The following is a 13,553-nucleotide window of genomic DNA, read 5'->3' as shown; positions in this document are numbered from 1 at the left end:
TGATAGCTCAAAGAAATAACACAGAGGGTGAATGTGATGAGAGGGATGTTCTGTGGTGAAGGGTTTTCTATTTGACATCATGTATACTCGGTGCTGTGGCTTCTCTCTCCGTTGTCTTTGTACATTAGCCTGCTCCAATGTGTTTTATCAATGTCAATTTAAAGAAAAAGTAAGCGCTGTGTCTCGTCTCTCTTTATGTAACTTGTGTATTTAATATTCCACTGAAATAAAAGGTTGTTCCAAACATTCCGCTTTTATAACATTTTGAGTATTTACAATAGATGCTGTGCACTTAACTTAACTCTCTGTATTTATAAAGACGTGTTTGTCTGTAATCGTATGTCCAAAGTGTCTGATTATAAATGTAATAAATATAAATGTAAATCTGTTAATTGTTTGTCAATTAATGTTGTTTTAATAAATAATTTAATTATATAGAAATTAATTATAATTTTAATGTTAAAACTCTACATTCAGACCAGATTTAAATGATATGCACTGTTAAGCTTTGTTACCCACCGGTACGTTTTAGAGCTGCAACGATTAGTCAATCGACAGAAAAATAATCGCCAACTATTTTGATAATCGATGAATTGTTAAATAATATAATTATTATATATAATTCTTATCGGAAAAATGGCAGAAAATGCTGTTTTCAGTCTCTCAAATATGGAGATTTCCGGCTTTTCTCTGTTTTATATCATATTAAAGTGAATATCTTTAGGTTTTGGACTGACAACCAAGATATTTAAAGGCATCATCTGGGACTTTTAGAAATTGGAATAGACATTTTTCACTATTTTGTGACATTTTATAGATCAAACGATTATTTGATTAATCTAGAAAATAACTGGCAGATTAATCAATAATGAACCTAACCTGGCGTGGTTACACCTGTGAGAATAAAAATTGTACATAGAAAATAAATATACAAATATTTTTGTTGATTGAATGCTAATAGCAATAACAGGGTAATGTTGCTCAGGGCTTTAATTTTTGGGTATTCCTAATAAGAAATATTTAATCAAACTGAACTATTCATTGGATAAATCAAAATCTTTTCACATACAGTAGATATTCACTGCAATCCAACGTGTCTTATGGTGTTTTTGTAAAAAACAATGATAGTTGCGTCGTATATGAGGAAAGTAAAAATGCCTGTACGACTATTTTAATTAAAGGGGCCACACCTTAAAGGTTCCATATTATTAAAAAGTGAGATTTTCAGGCTTTTACATTATAAAGCAGGTTTAAGTGCTATAAAAGAAGAAGTCGTTAGGATTTCTGCCTATTTGTGATGTCACAAATATACAATATTTAGACCATTTACACGGTTTTAAACGTAAACACGCTAAATGTGTCCCAGTTTATTTCCTGTTGCAGTGTATGTAATTAACATCGGCTGACCGGATGTAAACATGGACCCAGATTGTTGCCTAGCAAAGCAATTCCGTTGCAATTCCATTTAAATGCACTAAAACGGAGCGTTTCAGACAGAGGGTAAATACAGGTATATTCTGGCAGGCAGTACGAGGAAAATAAAGTTGTTTTTTTTAACATTACAATATGTAAACATGTTCTAGTAGAAACACAAAATACAAGTATGAACCTGAAAATGAGCACGATATGGGACCTTTAAAATACCTACAACAAATAATAATGACTAACATTAAATATATTATATAAACAGCCGTTTGTTTTTCTGAACCAATCATCGGTTTGTCTTTTGATGAAAAAAAGTTTTTTCTTTATCCTCGTTTTATCACATCATCATGTAAAATGCTAAAATAATAAAACATCCTGGATAAACAATATGGCATCACAGCGTCTCATCCCCTGATGAGCACCATGAAGTGAAGCTGTTACCGTAGACTTCACTACCAAACACAGAACAAAGGCCTCAGATTTTCTCAGCTCCCTGTTTTGACTAATGTCAGTAATTGTCTTTGCTGATAACGAGTTAGCTTTAAGTTTGCTGTTTGCCTCTCAGGGCTTCCTTTGATTCGCTGTCAGCCTATTAGGTGACATTTTCTTCACTGACTGAAAGTTAGCGTGGTGCTAGACAACTTCAACAGCTTCACTTATGTGTTGCTTTGATGTGCCATACTGCTCACCGTGAGGCGGGCGAGTCAACATGTTTTTCAACGCAGCACTTTTGACAGCACTAAGTCAACAGCCTCTCAGAGAGGGGGCTGGGCTCTGTTCAGCTCCTCATCGGCAGGTGATGATGATGATGATGCTGTCGCCCAGGTGTCCAAAATCCACATCTGTGGGGAAACAAGATTTATAAAGAGTTAAATATCACTGACTGTTATTAATTACTTATTAATGGTCTGATTTTGTTCTGGGAGGTTGGAATACAAACTCAGAATTAGTGATTGATTACTGTGCTCTCAGATGACATACTTAACATTAAATAACAGTGTTTTTTACATACATGAACATACATGTACATTTTACCGCATGTTCGCGGGTGTCAAAGGTAACACAGCTTGGCTCAAGGAGTTTGCAAACTCTATCCAGGTTTTTCACCAAACAATCATTAACAGTATAATCTATAAAACAGTGAGTCTGTTAATTTATTTGTGTGCATTAATGATCTCATTTATATGACATTTTGCACATATAGTGTATATAGTGTTATAGAGCGCTACAGAGATGAAGTATATTTGTAGGCCAACCCAGAAGTTAGAGTCGCCCTGGTTCCTTTGAGGTAGTGTCTAGAAGGGGAACCAGCAAACTGGGTAAACTCTTGCAAGATAGTTATAGCTGAAGTAGGTGAGATTGGAGCAAATATGACAGTAGTACATGAAACAGGTAACCTGAAAAAAATCATGTGGCCTCCGGTGCTCCTAACGGCATCTGCAAGATTTCACAGACCGGAGGAAAACAAGCAGTCAGAGCTGATCTGAGGTCTGCTGTCCAGCTGCCGTCTATGAGAGCCGGTTGTCAATCACTCTGAACTCCGATCAAACGGTCAAACTAGGCAGCGCTGATCAAATATGAATCAATATTCTGTTACGTTAATGCCTATTTCTCTCCTCAGATGTTCTCAGAATCATCTTGTAGTGCACGGTTTAGCTGAAATATGAGAATGTTTGTGACGCGGTCGCCATTGTGAAATCTGTTGAAGGAAAGCCAAGTCCCAGTCACATGACCGGAGCACAGCCAATAGGAACGCTCTCTCAATGAAATGACCTGTGATTGGTCAAAGTCTCCCGTTACGGGTTAGATTTTTTAAAACAGAGCCATGAGGAGGAGCAGAAGTCTAGTCTTCTCTCAGAACACTTGAATTACTATATGCTGAAAGGTTATTATGGAATTTTTGCCCAATGATGCCAAAAACATACTGCCTACTGAAGCTTTAATGTCAGACATCGACCTTGAATAGTTAAGGTTAGGATAGGTCGTCGGGCAGCGAGTCTTGTAAGAGTCTTTGCAGATCTGAGATCAGATTTCGCAATTTGCGGGCTCCCTTCTAGACATGACCTTACCTCGACAAAAAGCCAAAGGGATTTTTCCATTCCATCTAACTAAAAACCCATTGATCAATCGCTTATAATGCTGGCGAGGAAGGCCATTATGGTGAAGTGGGTCGGGGACGACCCTCCTAATTCCATGTGGAAATCTCTGATCTCTGAGGTTGTTACATAACATAATTACATTACATAATTACAGAGCAAATTAGTAATTGCATTTATCCGCAAACTGAATTCTAGATAGTGTACGACTTTGACAGATTTCTGTGTGTGTGTGTGTGTGTGTGTGAGTGCATAAGAGGGCGAGTGCATCGATTCAGCTAACACACTTGTGGGGTATGTGCCTCTATTGTGTTAGGTGACTAAAAGCAGAACAGAAGAGGCAACCTAAAGTCACACAACCAGGACTCGGCCGTCTGTGCTGGGAAGGGGAGTGTTGTTAAGTCACCGAACAACAACAAAACACACACAAAGAGAGAACAGCTGACAGTGTCCTGAGCGGTGACTCAGGACGGCATGTTGGGTGTTGTTGGAGGTTTCCTGACCTCTCGGTGCTGACAGAAGAAAGAGGATGAATAACAGAGATCCCGAGCAGTCATGAGTATCAGACATGTCACCAGGAGACCATTTACCTGCGGACGGGACGGAGGAACAGAGCAACCCGACTAAAGGCAAGTACTCATGATCTGACCTGAAATAAGATAGAAAAGCAGCTTATTTTTCTTGCCACTTGCTTTTAAGTGTCAACTGAGGGACGATATTTTGTTATTCTTTATCTATAAAGTTTACCTTCTTTATTCCAGCAATACTGAAAGTTTTCAATGTTTCCAGAGGAAACTTCACACCGTGCAGGGTGGTAAAAAAATCCTGAAACAAAATGAAACATCGTGAGGGTTAGGAGCTCTTGAAGGCAGGATTACACTGCACATATTAAATGGTAGTGATTTTGATAAATTACTAACATTTTCAAAACAATCTAACGAAAAAATGTGAACAAATTGTTTTAAAATTCTTAGATTTTTATGTCATATCTTTTGCTCGTAGCTTTTCAGCTAACGTGACTTTCTTCTGATGTGTCTCAAGGTAGTGCGTCTTTAAACTCAGCACAGGAAATCCTTTCAGCACGTGACCTTGTTAGCAGAGGAAATACCATCCCCACTGGCCTCATCAGCAGTAAGTGGAAACCATGAGACCTGCACAGCGAACAATACAGTGACCGAAATTAAATGTTGTGACTCTTGATGAGGGGATTATCCGCTACCAAAACATCTGGAGAGAATGATCATTTAATCAAATATTTCCTCTTTATATTTCTATTGAACTTTTTTGTTATTTCATATTTATATTGTGCTTGTTTTAGAATCATTTTAGTATTTTTATATGCACTTCCACATACATTTTGCAGCCCAGAACGGACAAACCAAACTCTGGCTCTAGAGAGAGACTTTCAGATTTTTATGTTACCTGAAGGCCACCGTAGTTCTCCGACATGCTTGTGAAACTTTGGTAACGTGAGCAGCAGAGAGCAAAACCGCGCTACCGCCAGACGCCGTCTGACTTCCATTGCTCCTAAAGTAGTGGTAATATGGTAAGGATGGCCTATGAGCGAGGAGAACGGCATTACCACGGTTTTGCACTCGGCGGCTCACATTAGCGGAGGAGTGAGCGGAGGGGTATTCAGTTGGTTGCAATCTGCAACCACATCACTAGATGCCACCAAATCCTATACACTGTCCCTTCAATCTAGAAGTGCTATATAATTAAAAATTAAATCATTATAAATTCCTGGGTGCAAACAAGAATTTTATGCTCCAAAACTGTTTTACACTTACCAATCTGTTTCTAATTTTAAATTCTATATTGATTACAGTCAGCTTGCTTTGTGCTCAGTTTTATCATTAAGGAAGTCTATTCCTGCTCTGTGATGACGTAGTACAACAATCTTCACTGTATGTGTATCTGTTTCTTTGCCCAGCCCAGCCTCTGCCTGCTGCAGCCTCACCAGCATTAGAGGCCTCACAGGAGGCAGCAGGGTTTAAGAAGCCTCAGTGTGACCTCCAGAAGCCCACCTGCCCACGATGTGGCCTCGCAGTCCCAGACCACGGACTCCACCATCTCTCCCCGGACCTGAGCCGACTGCAGGGCTCCAGCCTGTCGGTGCACAGCAGCAGCAGCAGCAGGAAGAGCAAGAGGAGCAAGAGGAGCGGGGGCAGCGTGGCCGGCTCACACCGACATACTGCTACACCTTCTGGTAGGCATGCTCACTTCTTCACTGTTTCAACAGGACGGGTCAATATGATAAATTGATATCACAATAAATTGTCATATTTATCTTGATAACGATAGTAAAAATACTTTTTTATACATCGGTACATGACATTTCTGTTCCTGAACTTTTTTTTTTATATACTTTTATTTGGATTAATTACAATATGACAGTACATATTCTGGACTGAGCTTTGGGCTGATATTGGTAATTTAAAGGTGCGGCATGTAAGATTTGGCGGCATCTAGTGGTGTGGTTACAGTTGCAACCGACTGAGTACCCCTCCGCTCACTCCTCTCTTTCCCACTCATATTTACACTAACATGATTGATTCAAATTTGAAAATGTAAAATGTGTTTAAAGGTACAGTGTGTAGGATTTGGCGGCATCTAGTGGTGTGGTTTGCAGATTTGAACCAACTGCCTCCGCTCACTCCTCCCTTTACAAGACTGCGGTAATGTGAGCCACGGCGTGCAAAACAGACGGGGCCTGGCAGTATCACGGTTTTGCTCTCTGCAGCTCACGTTACCGCAGTTTCACAATCCTGTCGGAGAACTACGGTGGTCTTCAGGTGACGTGAAAACATGAAAGACTCTCTCTAGAGCCAGAGTTTGGTTTGTCTGTTCTGGGCTCCTGTAGAAACATGGTTTACTCCGTAAAGAGGACCCGCTCTATGTAGATATGAAGGACTCATTCTAAGCTAACGAAACACAACAATTCTTAGTTTTGGCTGACTATACACTAAAGAAAACATAATTATGAATATTATATTTCTGCTAACAGATGCGACACACTGTTCCTTTAATAAATTTGATTTATCATCCACCCTTAACGGGAAATTAGTCATAATGAGAGAGCATAAAAAAAACTCTTTCTTCTGTTCCCACCAAAGACGATCTGTCTTCTTACACAAATGGAACTGTAAAAAGTTTCCCTTGAAGACTTTCAAACTGCTGCACTTCCTTCCAGTTTTTATCAAAGCGTGCAGCGGTGCCACTCCTTGTTTATCCTTGTGTTCATGTTGTTATCTCTATGAAGTTATGCATTAAATCAATACAGTAGCCACATAATGCTCCTTTTTCATCTACGCACACATATAGATATTAGCATACGTTATGTGCGGGGGTGTATAATTTGAGCGGCTAAGCAGGAAAACGCTGAACCCCACTCCCCAGGGAATTCTGCCATCTGCTTTTCATTTACTTCCTTGAGTAAACAGGATAAAACAGCTCGATTTGCATGAGCTCACTCATTATCTGGTCCTTTGCGAGGATGAAAAACGGTAGCCGAGTAACAATACGAACGGTTAGGATCGCGAGAGATGCACTGGAACACACCGGTAGGGGTTAATGTAGGCAATTTCATCTGCACCTAATTTGGGCGGGAGAGCAATTATCTTGTGACAGCTTCTTCCTCGTTGTTGTTCATCACTGGCAGCCTCGGTGGCCTTTTTTATTTTCCCCCGAGGACTGAACGAAGCTCTGTGATTAAGTAAACACAATCACACTTGATCACCGCTTCTCTTTTAAGTTCTACTCGGCACGACAAATAAACATGCGAGAGATTAATTTAGGGTTAATAGAATCGTTAATCCCCCCGTCTCTGATGGTGTCTGACAGGCTTTTTAGAACATACAACAGCTTTTCTGTGACCTCAGATTGTCGTAGATAAAATGTCTCATGTTTTCCTCACCCCCAGCAGACTGCTGTTTACACCTGCTGCTGGCGTGCCTGTCGTGCCAGTGCTCCGTGCTGCTCCTGGGTCTGCTGGAGGCCTGCTCCTCCTGCCTCCACGCCCTCTGCTGCTCCTGCTGCTGCCACGCCTGCGCCCGCTGCTGTTCGGCCATCCAGGAAGCGCCCGTGGAGGAGCTCAACTGCCCCGCCCACTGCCACTCGGTGCTGTTCGAGTCTTGCTGCGAGCCGACCGAGTGTCTCGAGTTTTGCCTGGAGTGCTGCGAGATCTGCCATCGCAGCTAGGGAGGCAGCCGGACCGGCCCGGGCCTCAGGACTAATCTATAAAACAAGATGTGACGAGACTGAAACAGCAGACGTTCAAACCAACGTGGGACTCGTTAGTACTGAAATGACATTTCTTGTGACTAAACATCGTCTTATTGACCCTGTCGTGACCCTCAATGTTGTGAACAGCTGCATTTGACATTTGACTTTAAAGCTTCAATCATAAAGGGGATTTCAAGTGCCTTAATGACCTAAAGCACTTCGAAATAAGTAGAAAGAAATTGGGAAATTCACACATTTGTTTTATGTCCAAGAATTAGATGAGAATATTGACACCACTCTCAGCATGTCTGTGCGTTAAGTCCTGAGCTGGAGTCAGGAGGCGATTAGCTATAAGCTTAGAATAAAGCCTGGAAGATGGAGGACACAACTAGCTTGGCTCAATCCGAAGTAAAAACAACAAATCTAACCACCCAACATATCTAAAGCATAGACTGTATATAAGAAGTGGTCACCGTGATGTCACCCATTGGTTTATGGACTACAGTTTTGAAGCATCGAGTTCGGCATTTTGGCCGTCGTCATCTTGTTTTTTTTGCAACCAGATGTGACACAAGAGGGTGGAGCTAAGTACAACATCATTAGACATTTTTAGGCGACAAAATGTTACAATGAACTTTTATGAACTGAAAACACAAACTGTGAAAGGGTTAAAGTTCTAAGACGAAAAAACACGGAAAAACTCCCAGACGCAGTGGTAGCGACCTGTCAATCACAAGGTCACAAGCATACCCTGCTTTGGTCGTGGCTAGAAGGTAAGACGCAAATTGCGTAACTCTCGCGAGATGGTAAAGGTAAAGTGTTGACCTTGAATGTTTAAGGTTAGGATGTCGGGCAGCGAGTCTCGCAAGAGTTTTTTGCAAGTTTTCCCAATTTGCAGGTTACCTTCTGGACACAACCCCCTGCTTTATGGTCTATTTGTCTCTAAATGGGACCATAATTCACTAAATGAACATCATGCTGTATTGAAGAAGACTTGAAACTAGCGATTGAGACCATAAACTCATGTTTACAATGTTTACTGAGGTAATAAATCAAGTGAGAAGTAGGCTCATTTTCTCATAGACTTCTATACAATCAGACTTCTTTTTTGCAACCAGAGGAGTCGCCCCCTGCTGGCTGTTAGAGAGAACACAGGTTTAAGGCACTTCAGCATTGGCTTCACTTTTCAGATCGCGGAGGTTGCCAGCAATTCGGTGCAGCGTCTCTGCTCATCGCCAGGCAATCACACTGAGAGTTATATGCTTTTATTACATGTTAAACCACAAATTGGCACTTCTGATTGTGTTCAGATTAAACAAACAAGATACAGAGTGTTAGTTAGTGAGATTTTAGAGAAGCACATTTCTGAACTTTGGACAGAGCCAGGCTAGCTGTTTCCAGTCTTCATGCTAAGCTAAACTAAGCGCCTCTGTGCATTCTCATCTCACTGTAACCACGCTGACAAGAGGAAGGAGTAGATGCATTACTTATCTGCTATCTCATCTGGTTGATTTTGTGGAAAATAGATTCAAGGACCTTTTGAAATATTAAAAGAAATGTGTCAAGGTCATTTAGCCATGGTGAATCAAATTGAAGCCAGAGTGGAACTCATTAATACCCTATAATGTTGTTGTTCTTGATCACATTGCTGCACAACCAAATGGTCATATTCCTAATAAACGAGCACAGAAACTAGCAGCGTGTGCAGGCTACAGTGCATTTAAAGATTCAGGCTTTATTCTACAGAAATAAAGCCTTTTGTTTGTACATCAAGTTGCATGTAATGATTTTGACCCAGCGGGACCCTGAACCTGAGGGCTCTACCTCTTTGCTCAGTTTTGTACGTTGTTCTCATGTTATAAGATTGCAGGTTTGACTTCTTCCTGCGCAGCTCTTTGCAGCTGAGGAACAGGGGCGACAAAAAACTTGTCAGCTTTCTCTTGAATCCCTTTTCATATCTGTCATATGAAGCACTTAAGAACATAAAAGGATGCTTATTCTCCCCCAGATCTTGGGAGATCGAAGCCGGCTCCCTTTAAAGTCGTCGGTGTGAGATGACAGCGGAGAGGCAGAGTAAACAGCCAAAAATAAAACAAAGCGGGCGATAAAGACGGCACTGTCAATCTGTAACCGGGCGAGCCAAGAGAGCTCATTTAAATCATGTTAGAGCGAGTAAATCGAATTTAAGTATCTCTTTTGCCCACAACACATTCGGATTCTGCTAGTGACAAGAAGCAGCGGTGACGTCCAATTTAGAGCATGGCGAGCGTACACCAACAAATAAACACTCAGGTTTGTTCCACTTGTCCCCCTCAATTTGTTATACCCTTTACCCACAGTTGATGTCTACCTGCACCAGTCACACACGGCTGATACTGTCACAGTGAATCCAGAAGCGACAGATGTTAGAGACACATTGTTTTAAGATGGATGTTTATATTTGCCTTCGAGTTCTGATTTGAAATCACCACTAAAATGATGCTACCTAAGTGGCAGTAGCATCGCTTTTCATTATATGGTGGTACAAAACAAACACAATAAAGCGAACAACGTTTGGTGTGATTAGACGCAGGAAACAGAGAAAGATCTGTTTTGTAATTAAGTCGACCAAACGATAATTAGCTGGCAACTATTTTGTTATTAGATTAAACATTTAAGTCATTTTTCAAAGCAAAAATTACAAATATTTTTTCTCGCTCCGGCTTCTCAATTGTGAGGATTTCCTGCTTTTCTGTATTTTATGTGTCAATAAATTGAATATCCTCAATATATCTTTAATTTCAAGACGTTATTAAGCTACACCAAACAATTATTTGATAAATTTGGAAAATAAATTTGCAGATGAATTAATAATGTATAATAATAATAATCATTAGTTGCAAACCTGAACCTTTGTGTTTATTTTTATAGCAAAATAGTAATATGATAAAATATGAATCCATAAAAAAAGCAAATGCACAAATAAGAAAAATTTAAATAAAAGTATAAAAAATGAAAAGGAGTTACAACGGGTGAAAACTAATTACAATAAATTATTATTATTAATAATAATGACACATTTTTCATATCTGAATCCCCATGAATACTCTATCCTCTTTTTTATTTTTGTGAATTTTAAAAATCTTTGGGGAGTTTAAATTCGTCAATTTAAAACTTTCAAATGATCTGTGATTTGTTGAGCTGATTCAAGTAATAGTAGTGTTTGAAACACTATTTACACACAAGGTGTCTTCAGACCTAAACTACCTGGGTTCCACTGGTTAGGTTGCTCTTGGTCACTTCAACACTCCAACTTGATTGTTTCTGTTCGGCTTAAATTCAAACTATAACCGCTCTGAGGCTAATAAGAAAAGACTCAGACACCACACAGTAAATGCATTTGTTTAGACACTCTCAGAGTGAACGGTGGGCCACTGTCATCATTGTCTCATCATTTTATATCTTTTTTTCCTGTGAATAAAACTTTAATAACATTTTATTATTAAAACATATGCAGCATTAAAAAACACAAAATTGATCAAAACAACAAAAAAAAAATACAAAATGAGCCTCGTACCTTTACCATATATACCGTCGAACACTGGAGCCTCCACCACCGATTCACACAAATAGATAAGAGGTGAGGGTACAGTGACCCTTACAGCAGTGATGAATACAGAACAATAAACACTAATAAAAACAACAAAGACAATTCCATAAATATTCATTAAATCGTCAAAGTGTCCCAGGGCAGATGAGGAGAACAAAAACTGTTGACTTCAAGACTGTGTGGTTACCGACAGCGTTACTGGAGACCATCGATTGTTCAATGACGACTTTGGTTGTAGTTTTCCAGATGTGTGTATTTATGGCACATAACCAACCGGCACCAGATGTTGGAACATTTCATCGTGGTCACAATGATTCATGTGACATTTTTGTTTTCTGCTACCACCCTGACAGGAAGTCTTAATACAGAGATCAGCCACACTCTGTCACCAAGATGTTCATATAATATGCATATACATATATATCCAAACCTCCATTTGTATTTTCATTCATTATTGTGTAAATATCTTTAGCGGCAGAGCCAGACCAGGTTACATTCAAATGTTTGTATTTAGTCAGAAAAATCACTTACGATTAATTTATAATATGGGATGGATTTTTGATCTGGCTTTCTCATTTAATTTATTCCAGTGGGCTTTATTTCCTGTCCAAGTGGCACCTCTGCTCAATGCATCAGATACATGTTTAATAAAAGGACTTGTTTAATAGAAGATTGAGGTCGGTGGCTCCCAAACCTCCAGTTTCTTTACTTTTACTTTTACTTCACGATTTGTTCCCCAAATCAGTTTAGTACATCATTTATTTAGGGTCGATAAAAATGAAAATTTGGACACCATGGGATTTGTAACTGGTGTTTTTGTTGTTGTGTCTTCCCCCTCTCCTCTCCATACCCTCTTATGTTTAGTAATCCTGTTTAACATTATATAACAAGTTATTTATTTCTTTAATTTCTCTTCTGTCACATTAAACAAAAAAAAAAATCATCAACTGTCCACCTCTCTTGAAACTGTCTGTCCTTCAGTTACATTTTTCTTTTAGGTTTAGAAAGAGACATTTTAGTGTCAAGTGCGCTGCGGAACATCAGAGAGATCTTGGTCAAACAAGTGTTGACAACTCGGGCAGTTAGGCGCAATTCTCTAAATTAAATGTAAAATAAAAGAGACAATTTCTATGCTCTGATTTTGTAGCTTTATAGAATATTAAAGCTGAAGTCGGTGAGATTGGAGCAAATATGATTAAAAAAAGTTAGGATGTAACCTGAAAAAAATCATGTTCATCGGTGTCCTCCGGTGCTCCTAACGGCATCTACTAGATTCCACAGACCGGAGGAAAACAAGCAGTCAGAGCTGATCTGAGGTCTGCTGTCCAGCTGCCGTCTGTGAGAGCCGGCTGTCAATCACTCGCTGACTCCGACCAAACGGTCAAACTAGGAAGCGCTGATCAAATATGAATCAATATTATGTTACGTTAACGCCTATTTCTCTTCTCAGATGTTCTCAGAATCATGTTGGAGTGCATGGTTTAGCTGTAAAATGAGAAAATTTGTGTCGCGGTAGCCATTGTGAATTCTCTTGAAGGAACGGCAAACTACCGGTCACATGACCGGAGCACAGCCAATAGGAACGCTCTCTCTCTCTCTCTCTCTCTCTCTGAAATGACCTGTGATTGGTCAAAGTCTCCCATCACGGGCTAGACTTCTAAAGCCTGAAAACAGAGCCATGAGGAGGAGCAGAAGTCTAGTTTTCTCTCAGAACACTTGAATTACAATATGCTGAAAGGTTATTATAGGATTTTTGCCCAATGATGCCAAAAATATATACTGCCTACTGCAGCTTTAAGGCCTTAAAATAAAAGTAAGGGGAAAAAGCTAAATGGGGTAAAAACAAAAAATAAATAAAATTGAGGGGCATTCAGATTGAAACCCCTGATTTTTATTCTGGGAAATAATATTTACATAAAGTATAAATGACCAGTTACTTTAAATTAATAAATAAAGAGACTTTTTTTTCAAAGAGCAGCATCCTTATTGATATGGCTTGACAAATGTTTGACTGTCCTTACATTATTTTGTGCCATGCTCTCATGCGGTATTGAGTTTGAGAGATGCTTTTGCACATTTGTATCATGTTAGTAAGATTTTATAAATAAGTTGACAACCTCATCATGCGTCGGAGGCTCGAGGTTGTTTTCTTAACAGTTGTCGGACTGGCAGTCTGAGATAACAAGACCGGGCATCACAAGACGGAGGATGACCCAGTG

The 13,553-nt window shown here is 39.7% G+C and overlaps 1 protein-coding gene across 1 annotated transcript; it reads left to right on the top strand.

Moving 5' to 3' along the window:
• Nucleotides 1-4,546: 4,546 nt before the first annotated feature.
• LOC119486631 (myoD family inhibitor domain-containing protein-like) lies at nt 4,547-8,185 on the top strand (the record flags this gene model as incomplete). The annotated part of the gene is made up of 3 exons (XM_037766875.1): nt 4,547-4,652; nt 5,455-5,730; nt 7,447-8,185. Coding segments are annotated over 3 exons (657 nt in total), but the record flags the coding sequence as incomplete, so codon positions are not given.
• Nucleotides 8,186-13,553: the final 5,368 nt, after the last annotated feature.

The sequence above is a fragment of the Sebastes umbrosus genome, chromosome 4 (genome assembly GCF_015220745.1).
Source record: "Sebastes umbrosus isolate fSebUmb1 chromosome 4, fSebUmb1.pri, whole genome shotgun sequence".
Classification (NCBI taxonomy): Eukaryota; Metazoa; Chordata; class Actinopteri; order Perciformes; family Sebastidae; genus Sebastes; species Sebastes umbrosus.
The sequence above is the reverse complement of the archived record's forward strand: the minus strand, read 5'-3'. Positions and strand labels throughout refer to the sequence as shown.